The sequence below is a fragment of the Rhinolophus sinicus genome, chromosome 2, assembly GCF_057876585.1.
Source record: "Rhinolophus sinicus isolate RSI-liver-muscle chromosome 2, RSI-T2T, whole genome shotgun sequence".
Taxonomy (NCBI): domain Eukaryota; kingdom Metazoa; phylum Chordata; class Mammalia; order Chiroptera; family Rhinolophidae; genus Rhinolophus; species Rhinolophus sinicus.
Window position 1 is genome coordinate 586,001 of NC_142502.1, and position 12,089 is coordinate 598,089.

Consider the following 12,089-nt stretch of genomic DNA (forward strand, 5'->3'; position numbering starts at 1 on the left):
GCTGAAGGATGGGCCCTACGGCCAGGTGCAGACGTGCACAGGGTGAGGTCAGGGGTCCTGAGAGCAGGCACCTCTGTCCCTGGAGGTGGGTGTCACCCTCCCGGCACGTGGCTGTGTCTGCCACCCTGGAAGCTCTCGGACCCCATGCCCTGGGGTTTCACGGAGGCTCATTCACTGTCATTCACCGTTAGCTCCCTTTCCAAACCCTCTCCCCTCCCAGGAGGTCCGGTGGGAGGAAAGTTCAAACCCCCTAATTGCAAGGTAGGCTGTGGTCCTCATCATATGGGACCAAAGGGCTTTCCAAAAGCACCTCGTTAGAATAACAGAAGATACCTTTGTAGCCTTGTCACAGCACATCCCAAGGGTTTTAGGAGCTCTGTGCCAGGAACCAAGTATATATTTCTCATTATAAATCAGCATTTCACAGATACATTTTGGTAAACAAAGATAATTTTTTTTCTTTTGACAGTGCTGACGGCTAGTGTCATCACCCCGTGACATGTGAGGTGTATCCCTGGGTGGAGATAAGAGCACAGCCCCCCCCCCCCATGTAGTGTACTGTAGGGACCGTAAAACATGGTCGTCTGCACCCGAAGTTGGTGCTCTGAGCCTGATGCCAACAGAGGGCGCGCTCGGAGGTTTTGGGGTGTGAGGGAATGGGGGGCAGAGAAGGTCCAGGGGTCTGTGAAGGCCGCGCAGGACTGGTCTCCTGCTCCTGTCGGCTCCCAGCTCGTTTTCCTCATTTGCCTTTTATCGCCTTGTCGTCTGGGCTGTTTTGGGAGAGTTAACGTCTGTACATTTGCTTCCCAGCTCTGGATCTTCAGTTTGGTTGACAGACATCATTATCGGTGTGTGACACGTGTTGACCTCAGGAAAAAGAGAGCGAGTTTCTCCACCAGGAGGCTCGAGTCCAACCCCGGCAGCCTGCCAGGTGAGCCCACGCAGACCTCCCACCTGCTCAGCCCACAGCGCTCCCTCAGCAGCCTGTCCGGGTGCCATGTGGTGTGGGGACGACAGGAGGGAGGGGACATGTGCGTCCTGTGAAGCCCAGGGTGGGGACCCTCGACCTCTGCTGGCCCCAGGCGGGACTTGTGAGGGGTGAGGGTGGGGCTGCTGCTGGGCGTCGCGTGGGGCGGGTCCAGGGCCAACCCCTTCCAAGGGCCGTCCCCACCCAGCAGACCCTGCACTCGCTGCGCCTCACGCCCCCACCTTGACCATCCCTCCCCATTCTACTGCTTGTCACCTGTCCCTGCTGTGCATGCTCACTCAGCATGTGCTCTGGGACGTGCCATCTATCACAGGCAGAGCTGGCACTGCCAGGAAACAGGCTGTTTACCTTTAATCCAGCTAATGACGCTCTCGTACGCGTATGCGGCCCATTATTCTCCTGTCTCAGCAAATGTGTCTGCTCTGCTGTCCTTCAAGTTTATCGTCGTTGTCCTTTTGGTTTACTTTGTGTTTCTTTCTCTGTTTTCACAGATGGCTTTAGGCCATTTCTTTTTAATGTAGGTCAGAAATTACCTTCATCCAATATATCCATTTCCCCAGTGCTCTAAGTCGTGTCTTTCGTTGTTCTTGGGTGAACCCCCACTTATTATGAAGTAGCCCCCAAACCCACCTGAGGAATGCTGAATGAAGCTGACCTGACCGTTGCCTCTGCCCCCTTTGTGGCTGCCTGCCTGCCAGCCTCGCAATGCGTCTGCTTTTATTTCTGGCGTGTTCTTTATAATGTGTGACTTACATGTCCTTGACTCACGATCTGAGTTTCCCGTAGCACGTGTTTCCTATAGTCTCCCAGGGTGTCACCTGGCTGCCTTTCACTTCTTCGATTACTTCTAACTTCACATCTCAGGTGATCAATAATTCTGTTCCTAGAAGAGAGTCGGCTTCCGTCTGCACGTGAACTGGCAAAAGGGGACGATGTTGAGGTGACGCTGCCTGTCCTGGGCCTGGCACACTGCGACCTCTCACTCGGCCTCGCTTCTGAGTGTGGACTGTGAGTATCATGAACGTGGCCGACACCATGTGAGGAAACCTTGCGTTGTTCTAGAAGGATGGAAATGAAACCGATTTTTTTAGTCTGTTTGAGAAATAACAAGTGTAGGTGTTCTGAGGGTTTCATATTCTAAGTCTTGACGTTGGTAAACTCAGTCAGCTCTTTTAAAATCTGTTTAATAAAAGATGAGATTATTTTCATTTTGCTCCCAAAGTGGAGGCAGGTCCTGACTTCTGGAACGGGGCGAGAGGGAAACGTAACCGTAAGTCATTCCAAACCTTCCCTCATCGCTGCTGTATGTTATACACTTGCTTGTGACCCCACGTGAATTCTCTTTATCTGTGTTGGATAGAAATGTGACAGGTATTTAGCAATGTAAGGAACCCACGGTTTAACTGTGATTAAAAGGACGCATTATGATTGTATTCACCTCTGTCCCACACAGAGTGTGGAAGGTTCTAGAGATGACGAAAGACTCTGGCAAGTGTTGGGGAGGGGACGCTGAGGAGTCCTGCATGATGGCCTGGTGTGGCTGAGTCTCCACCTGGTCCCCACGGCGGACTCTGGGGTGGGATAGTCACATGGCTGGTCCTGGAGCCGGTGGGGGGCGTGAGGCATGGGTTCCCCGCGTCTCCTAGAGCAGTGAGGGCACAGGAAGGGTGCACACAGGCCCTGTGGCACCTGATTCCTGCCCAGGCCTGGCCGGCCTGTGCTGTGGAGCTGAGCGGGGCTGCTGCAGGCCCGGGGACGGGGCTGCTGTGTGGATGGCTGTCCTGCAGCCCAGGGGGACGTGGGCGCATTGCCACAGCCGTCCTGAGTCCCCGTCTGGCATAACTGGAGTGACGCTTACTACTCAGTTGCGAGACTTACCTTGTTTGCAAATTGGAAAACAAAAAGGAGAGGTGACCATGGGCCTGTGTGTGTCTTCCTGTCAGCGCTACTGTTTGGGGCACTGCCCATGGCAGACGCTGCCTGGCAGCACCTTTCGGTGCCACGGTCGTGGTGGCCCCGAGCCCTGCTCACAGGGACACCCATCTGTGCTGTGTTTGCGGAGGACATGGCACCAACCACTTTTGTGACCTCAGAAAAAATAAAACATCATGGATCAGTGTTGGTTGGGACCAGGTGGTGGCCTTTTGTCTTCACTAGAGAGTGGGTGCTGGGAAAGCACAAACAGCAGGGGGCCAGCCTGGTTGTGACTAATGGACGATTCTGGGTGACAGGGAGCAGCCACCTGAGAGCCCTTGTGCATTATCCATGGGTCTGTGATGCTGAGCTCCACTTGCTCAAGAGCCAGTGTGACGATCAGTGACATCCTGTGGCAGTGACAATCACAAATGATCACTGCAGAGTTTTCCCCTTTCTTTTGAAACAGTCTTTCTTCTGAGAAGACCAGCTGCTTGTGGATTGGAAGCTCAGCTGGTTTACTCATATTTAACTTGGCAAACTTTGAGTTGGAAGCTGTCTTACATTACAAAGGTAAGGTCAGAGTTCAAGTAACCTTTGTATACATTTCATGTAAGTTCAACATTTTTCTTCAACTGCCATGGGGGACTGACAGTTTTCAGGCAGAAAGCCTGTCATTCGCATCTGAGGACCAGATCTGTTCGTCACTGGTGACAGCCTGCCGTGCTCAGGTCCCGGGTCACCTCTGTGTGGCTGAGTCCGGGGCTGGCATCTGGTTCTGCTCCGCGCTCTCGGTGGTCGTCCCAGCTCACCCGGCTGCTGGGGCTGGTGCCCACCCCACTGTCGCCTGGCCCATCTCCCAGTGTGTCAGGGCTCCCTGGACGCCCCTGCCCCTCCATGTGCCACAGTCTGTCCCGAGGCTCCTGACAGGGGCCCCTCAGTCAGTTGTCAGTGTCCCCTGAAGACTGGGCACTGTGCCTGGACAAGCTCACAGCATGTCGGACGTACCCCGTGTGAACTGAGCTGGCCGACGCGCTCTCCTTTCCAACCCTGGCCCTGTTGTCAGAGTGTCACAGGCCTTCCCTCCCTCTCAGTCAGCCCCACTGCCAGTGGCTTCAGTGCCCCTCTTCCCCGGGAAGGGACCCTCCTCCCCGGGAAGGGACCCTCCTCTTCTGCTCCTGCCCCCGTCTTCCTCCCCCTACCCTCTGGGTTCAGCCGCCAGCATCACTTTTAAGTGCGGTTCCTACTTCTCCTTCAAGATCTCCAGAGAGAGGCCAGTTGCTTTGGCGATGGAGTTGGAATTTTTAGCATGACTTTCCTTTGAACTCTCCAGATGTCTGCTGGCCTCAGCGTCTGTCTGAGCCCTGCTTGTCTCTCCTCCTGCCTCAGTGGGCCGTTTCTGCTTGTCCTGTAAGATTCAACTGAACTGTCACTTAGATCGGGTCTGTGCAGTCACATGTCTGTGCTGAGTGGCACCAGTGATGGATGGGCCTGTGAGCAGCAGGGGGGAGTCAGGAGCCTGGTGAATAAATGCGGATTTAGCCCCCTTTCTTGCCCCTAAACATGGCTGTTTATTCTCTACGTCGCATGTTAAGATTTCAGGAACCTCAGCATTCAGGTCGCTGGATCGTGTGCCATGATGAGCAAAACCAGTGATGGGAAGGTTGGTCGTGAGCATCTGTACTGGGGGGAGAGGGAGGCGTGGGGACGTGGGGAGGGACGTGGGGGGTAGGGGCTTCTGTCCTCTGGAACCGCAGTGCTGTGTGGCCACTCCTGCCAGCCCAGTGCAGCTGTCACTGTGACCCCCCGTAGGTGTGGGTCAAAGGGCGTGTGTGAGTGCTTAGGGAAGGGTTGTCAGTGTGTCCAGCGGTGTGGTCAGCCCATCACTCCCGTCCTGCAGGCCTTTTGTGTGCTCACCTCCATGTTTGGGAACGAGATCGCCGGGCTGAAGGTTGACCCCACTGCTCTGCTGAGGTGTCAGCAGCGCCCCACCCTGGGGACGCGGCTCTCAGTGCTGCCCAGGTGAGCCTCCCCCTGGGTCACGTGCCCATTCGTCAGCTGGTAGAATTAGATTTCTTTTTATCTTGAGAAATAAAAGTGAAATTTAGTAAACTCTCAACTCTACCAGCTTTGCTTGATAGGAATTACTACCCACGCTGTTGCATCCATCTTGTTTAAAACTCAGCGGCTCACCGTTGATTTCAGTGTGAGACACCACTTTATTTCTACATACGGAATGTAGATTAAAAAGCAGCACTTTCATTAAAAAGACAAACTTATTCCTTGGGAGGATAAGGATGAGTTTGATGGTTGTCCTCACCTGCATATCGGCATGAACTGTCCTTAAAATGGATGCTTTGTTGGAACCACCTGTCCTGTGAGTTTGCTGCTACAGTCCAATTTCCTGTCTGTGTTTTAGCTCCTGTGTGTTACCCACCTCTCCACTGCATTTCGGAGTTGTTGAAAGCAGTGCCCAGCCGGTGCGTCACAGACAGCCTGGTCAGTATGACATCCCCTGAAATGCAGAGACCGAGAAGCTGTCTGTGTGCTCGTTACCGCGTGGTGAGCGACATCGTGTGCTGCATCCACGCTGTCACTGGCAGCGTCAGCACCGCCCGCCTCCCACTGTCCCTCGGTTGCTCCGCCTCTCACGGGTTTCTGTGGTATGGGATGTGCTGCACGGTTCTTTTCCTGAATTGGGTGACATTCCTAGTGTTGGGAAAGGGCCAGGAGAGCACTTTCCAGGCTCTCGGCCTCACGTAGAAAGGTGCTGGCTTGGTTATTAGATGGCCATCAGCTGTGATCAGATGGCCATCAGCTGTCACCAGTTGGCCATCAGCTGTCATGTGGCCATTAGTTGGCCGTGAGCCACTATTGTTTGGTATATAACGGCCGTGGCTGCGCTGGCCAGTGCAGAGAGCGCAGATTGCGGATGGTGTGGATCGTGTGGCTCCTCCTTCCTGTGCCTCACGCGCTGCCAGCAAGACTGTGGTGCAGGAAGACCCCTCGTTGGGGTGCTGGCGGATGTTTGCTTCTTGTGTCTTGACCAGCTGCCAGCGAGAATATAGTGGTACGAACCCCTTATCCATGGCTCCGTTGTTGTTCCTTTTTGGCTTCACCGTATTCTGCATTCTGCTGTCGGGAGCTGAGACCCTGCATTACACCTAGGAATTCAGGAACATTTAAAAACACTGGTGGCTGTTTCTCCAGTGGCCAGCACAGCGGTAGCACGTGGTGGACATGCAGTGACTGTCATGAGAACAGCTTTTCTTCTTTCTCTGCTGAAGAATTTAAAGCAAGTCGCAAACACAATGTTACTTTACCCCACACATCTGGGTGCACTGCTGAACAGACGGACGTTTTCTCCCTAAGCACAATGCCACTGTGTCAAACCAACAGTAGTGCTTTGGTGTCTTGCGTTAGCTGGTCCACACGAAATCAGTCTTCTCCAAAGTGTTTTCTTGTTGTTTTCTTCTAAGCAGCATCTAAACAAATTCACATGTTGCTTTTAACAAAGAAATACTTTAAAATTAGTTTCTCTTGTATTCCATTATTTCAAAGAATCCTTGATCATGACTTCTTTTATTCTCTTCAGCGACCAACCCTGAGTCCCGGCCTCGCTGATCCCCTGTTGACCTAATTAAAGAACGGTGAGGGCACTCGGTCTCGGTCTCCCTTTCCTTTCCCCTGCCCCTCAGCCTCTCTCATCACGTCACACCATGGCATGTCACATCACGTCACATGTATGACACATCACACCACATCACAGCATGTCACATCATATCACACCATGTCACATGTCGTCATATGATGTAACACCACATGTCACGTCACATGTCACATACATGACATCACGACATCATGCCAGGCCACATCACAGCATGACACATCCATGAAACATCATGTCATCATATTTCACATGTGCATGTCATGTCACAGCACATGTGAAATGTGTCATGCACATCATACATGTTTACTAAGCAAATCTCGCAGTGCTGTTTCTAGGAGCTGGGTATTGTTCTAGAGCTGAGGGTAGGCTGTGAAGCAGAGTGGAGAGACTGTCCTCACTGCAGAGCTGACCCTATTGGGGGACAGTGTGCAGATTGCCTGTGCACAGAGATTTGTCGTCACAGTGATGGCAGCTCTGCGGGGCCTCCCTCCCAGGACTTAGCAGAGGCCATAACAGGGAGACCTGCTGGGTTCTAGGAAGACAAACCTCTGGAGAGCTGGGCTGACAGGAGGGGGCAGCAGGGGAGGGAGCCCGGGATGGGGACGGGGAGGGGAGGGAGCCCCGTCTGCTCTTCACGTCAGTCTCTTTCCCTTGCTGTCATTGCTCTGCTCCTTTGCAGGAGATTAAAGAGTCTGTGTTATGCAGCATTCCCTTTTTTTCTGTGGGCGGGTCAGTCCGAATGCTGAGCTCAGCAGAGTGCATGGGACATGGAAGTCAGGCTCCACGTTTTAAGAGCAGCTCCTCACAGAGTTTTCAGTTTCTTTGTCTCCTTGTGTTAATGAAGGATTGGAAGTCTTTACTAGGTGTATAATATGGTCTCCTCCAGTATTTAGACGGTGTGGACAAAAAAAAATCCAGCCTAAGAGAACGCTTATTAGAGTTTATTTGAGCCAAACTGACGACATTTGCTGGGAAGCAAAATCTCAATGGATTGAGAAAAGGCTCTGCAAAATGGTGGTTTGCAGCTTATTTTATACGTAGAATCAAAAGAGGAGGGTTCCATGAAGTCAATTGGTGGTAGATTAATGGGGTGGGAGAAAGCGAAGCGGGAGAAATGCCTGGGATAAAAGTAAATTGGAGAGACAGGTACTTCTTTCACATTGGTGGGTACAGGACAGCTAATACCATTTTACAGCACATAGAGATGGTCTTCAGGGGACAAGAACAACAACGAGGGATTCTGTTGTTTCCTGCTTTGGTGTGTGTGGGGGGGTTGTGCCCTGGGGCGTCCAGAAAAAGGGATGACTCTGACATTCTAAGGGTTTGTTATCTTGGATGCAAAAAAGACAACAGACAGTCTCACATAAGGTAAAGGCTGACCTTTGTCGAGGAAGCTACAGGTCAAGGATGTGACTACTGGCCATGACCTGCTTGTAGATTGGAATTTTCATGCTCAGACCACCCTATGTGGTTAATTTCCGTCTCTGAGTTTGTAGGGCCGGCCATGCTGGCCTCCCCTGAGCTCGTCAGGTTTAGTATGTGGCCCCTGTTTTGTTCCCACTTCCCACTTTTGGTCATAAATCAATCCGAAGGATGCATTGATGACCAACCTTTTGGCTGGATAATATGGTCCCATTGGGCTAGGAAGGCTCATTCCTAGAAAGTCTTAGTGTCACCCTTTGTCCTGCTGAAATGGTGGGCCATTGGGGGTGGGGCAAGACCATAAACTTGGATGGCAGTCAAAGTGAAATTTTTTTTTTTCAAAAGGAAAGGCAGGTAAATGGGAGGCAGTCAGGTCTTACGCGTCCTTACTAAGTAAAACACACACTGAATCATTTCTAACCTGTAAGCTATCATGATCCAAGTTTTGCTGTCTGTCTCACTTTTCTGTATTTTGCATCCAATATAACATTTACTTATAGTTTGAGGGCACACCATACAAGGTTGGACAATTAAGTTCATGAACTTGTTGCGGTAATGTTGCTAACTTGTTTTGATATCAGAAGGATTATTCATTATGAATTTGTACCAACTGGACAAACAGGTAACCAAGTTGACTATTTGGAAGTGCTGAAAAGGCTGCATGAAAAAATTAGACGACCTGAACTTTTTGCCAACAATTCATGGCTCTTGCATCACGACAGTGCACCAGCTCACCGGGCACTGTCTGTGAGGGAGTTTTTAGCCGGTAAACAAATAACTGTATTGGAACACCCTCCCTACTCACCTGATCTGGCCCCAATGACTTCTTTCTTTATCTGAAAATAAAGAAAATATTGAAAGGAAGACATTTTGATGACATTCAGGACATCAAGGGTAATACGATGACAGCTCTGAGGGCCGTTCCAGAAAGAGTTCCCAAATTGCTTTGAAGGGTGGACTAGGCACTGGCGTTGGTGCATAGCTTCCCAAGGGGAGTGCTTCAAAGGTGACCATAGAGATAGTCAGCAATGAGGTACATAGCACTTCTTCTAGGATGAGTTCGCAAACTTAATTGTCCGACCTTGTACACCTGTTCAGTTTTCACAATCTGACTTTGAGATGGGTTCCCATTTACTGGTGGTGGTGGTGGTGTTTGAATTGGGCCCATCTAGTTCCCATTGGAAGCACTTATTAATCTGAGTCCTGGTAGGTGTGCAATTGAGAACTGTAACTTTAAGATTTAATGGGGGCCAAGGCATACAATGGTGTAAATTACAGTTACCGTCTAAAAGTTTCCAGAAGCCAGGAGGACAGTGAGAGTTTCAGAAGTAAATTTCCTGTGTCTCTGCAGCCATTCTAGAGGGTCATTATATATCCACACATACACATACCTACATCCATTTCAGCTTCTATCTGAATTAATATAGTTAGTAGTCTGTGTGGAGTTAGGAGGTAAACATAATTGGGCTCTAGCATTTATACATAAAGTTTCTTTCTCAATATTTCTTTCCTACTAACCCTCTACAACTTCACTCGTGCTTCTCAGTTTGTGTTGTTTTCCTCATTCAGAAATAATCAACTTACTAGGACAAACTACTTTCTTTTAAGTTCCCTCAAAAATACACACACATCCCTTTTCTTCCTTCTATAATAACATTCCTTTTAAATTTTAAAGTCGTAAATATTATTATTGATAATATAGGAGTTATCTTATATACCTCCAGCAATTATTAACAGTTGGGCTATATAAGTACACGGTTTGAGAAAAGCCTAAAGAACAGGTATGATTGTCACTATTACTAATATTATTAGCAGACCGATAAAGACAATAAAACAAATGGTTCTTTTAAGTTCAATATCAATTATGTACATATACAGGCCTTCTCAGTGTCCTGGGATAGCTGTCTATCCCTGATGTCAGCGGCTTCTCGTCCTTGAGGAGTCTTTGGTATCCACTGATAGGTCCCTTCTGACAAGGTGGGAGTCTTTAACTGATGTCTTGTCCAATCGACAAATCTCCTGGTTGTGAGTTGTGGTCTTTGAAGTCTTCGTCTCCCAGGAGCACACCGAAGTGAACCAGTGACTGACTTATTAATTTCTTTAAGATAATTGGTAAGTCCTTGATAATAAGTAGATTGTCTCCTATTAGTTAGGTTGGTTCCTATGCCCCTTTGCATAGGGTGAACAATGACTAATGAGGCGGAAGGCTGTGGTAACCAAAGGAGTGTATCTCAGGTTGAGAAGCACTATAAGGAGAGCTTCCAGCCAAGGGAGATTAAAAGCTTCTGCAAATTTCCCTAGTTGAGTTTTAATTCACCATTTGTACCTTCTTCCAATCCAGAGGACTGGGGTGATAAGCATAGGAAAATGCTGTAATACAAGGCAAGTATTACACGTAGATTGTGTCACTGGCTCAGTGACATGAGTCCCTCGGTTCCTGTGTGACTCACAGGGAATTCCCCAATTGAGGATTATTATTATTATAAAGAACTTACTTACCGTTAAGGCTGTTGCTCTCAACCCAGTGAGACAACGTACAAATCATGACTAACACATATTTGTATCCTTGAGATGGTGGCATTTGGATAAAATCCAATTATCACACCTCAAATGGACCTAAAGAAAATTAGCAATGTCGTTGGGAAGCATGGAGTGAGTTTTCAGGGTTATATTTTGGACAGATAGAGCATCTGCTATATACTCTATGAACTACAGTAGGAGGTTTCCAGTAATATTCTTTACTTCATGAAATCATCTTTCAAACTCCCAATGCATTAGCTCATGTACGTGTTGAAGTATAGATAATTGAGCCTCTGTAGGTAAGACTGGTTTCTGGTTGGGTCCAAGCTGTATCTGTTTGGGTCCAAGGTTCCCCCTTTTGTTGCCATATTTTCTTCTTCCGCAGCTGCCCATCGGAACTGTACGAGAGTCTTATTGATTTAATAGGGAGGAGAAACGTTCTCAAGTCTGGATAATTTGGCCGTTTACTGCTGCTGGGCTAGCTGCAGTATCAGCTAAATGATTTTCTTTGCTTCCATGGTGCTGGCCTTAGAACGTCCTGGGATTTTGATAATTGCCAGTTTCGATTACTGTATGACATCTAATTTAAATTCTGCAACCTGCTTTCCATTCTTATGGGCTGCCCTGAGGAAGTTAAGAAGCCTGCTGCTTCCATAACATTTCGAAGTTGTGAGCTACACCAGAGGTATAGTAACTGTCAGTGTACATATCGGCTATTTGATCGTTGGCTCATTGATAAGCTCCTGTTAGATCAGTTAATTCACTTTGTTGGGAAGAACTTATTCAGGTAAATAAGAACCCTCAACTTATGTTCACCATGGAAGTTACTGCATATCCAGCTTGGTAATGCCCCTGTTCATCTTTCAGAATAGAGTCAGCATTATCATAAGGGTTCCCTGTAAACCACTTCTAAGAACAAGAAGGTGGTCAGTAAGCAAAACCCAGCTGTGGACGTCTTCTTCCTGTAGAGGGTAATGAAGTTGCTGGGCCAGACTGTTACATGGACTTCAAGTAGCATTAGGAGCAGAAAGCAGGAGTGAGTGCTTTATGAGAAGCCAGTCGGCTGACACAAGTACTGAGTATAGCAAGGATTTAACAGAATGAGTGACATAGACAAAGGAGCACCTGTCTCTTCTGTTTGCATAACGTGACTGTAGCAGACGGCTGTCACGCAGGGAGAGAGCCCTTTAACTCCTGAGTTTGGTTGTCTAGAGCTGCTTCAGCTTCTTCCCCTTCAGGGCTCCATAGAGCTGGATCAGATTGACCTGGTTTTAGGAAGATATAGAGACTGAGCCGTAATGAAAAATTTGGAACCTAATTGTGGCAGTATCTGGTCAGACGCAGGAATCCTCTAAGTAGTTTCTGCTTTTGTTCTTTGAAGAGGGAAGGACATTATTTCTGTAAGTCTAGGCTAATTAGTAGCCTATCTTTAGATATGAGATAATCAAGGTAGTTTACTGGGTGTAAACAGAATCAAAGTTTGTCCTTTGAGTCCCTGTGTCCTTTATGACTAGCTATTGTAATAGGTAGGTTGTGTCCTCTTAGGAATCTAATATATCCTAGAGCATAAGAGTA

General features: G+C 48.7%; 1 protein-coding gene across 18 annotated transcripts in view; it reads left to right on the forward strand.

The window, feature by feature from the left end:
- The window catches only part of WDR27 (WD repeat domain 27), a 154,393-nt gene that overhangs the window by 17,647 nt on the left and 124,657 nt on the right, over nt 1–12,089 (forward strand). For 17 of the 18 annotated variants that reach the window (XR_016019948.1, XR_016019949.1, XR_016019950.1 and 14 more), the window contains 6 exons: nt 811–931; nt 1,876–1,996; nt 3,372–3,475; nt 4,498–4,565; nt 4,803–4,924; nt 5,322–5,401. Coding sequence is in view for 12 of the 18 variants with exons in the window: in XM_074333871.2 (XP_074189972.2) it covers nt 811–931; nt 1,876–1,996; nt 3,372–3,475; nt 4,498–4,565; nt 4,803–4,924; nt 5,322–5,401 (616 nt within the window). In the remaining 6 variants the exon portion in view is untranslated. The remainder of the gene's footprint in view (nt 1–810; nt 932–1,875; nt 1,997–3,371; nt 3,476–4,497; nt 4,566–4,802; nt 4,925–5,321; nt 5,402–12,089) is intronic. The other variant, XM_088794905.1, reaches the window with a different exon arrangement.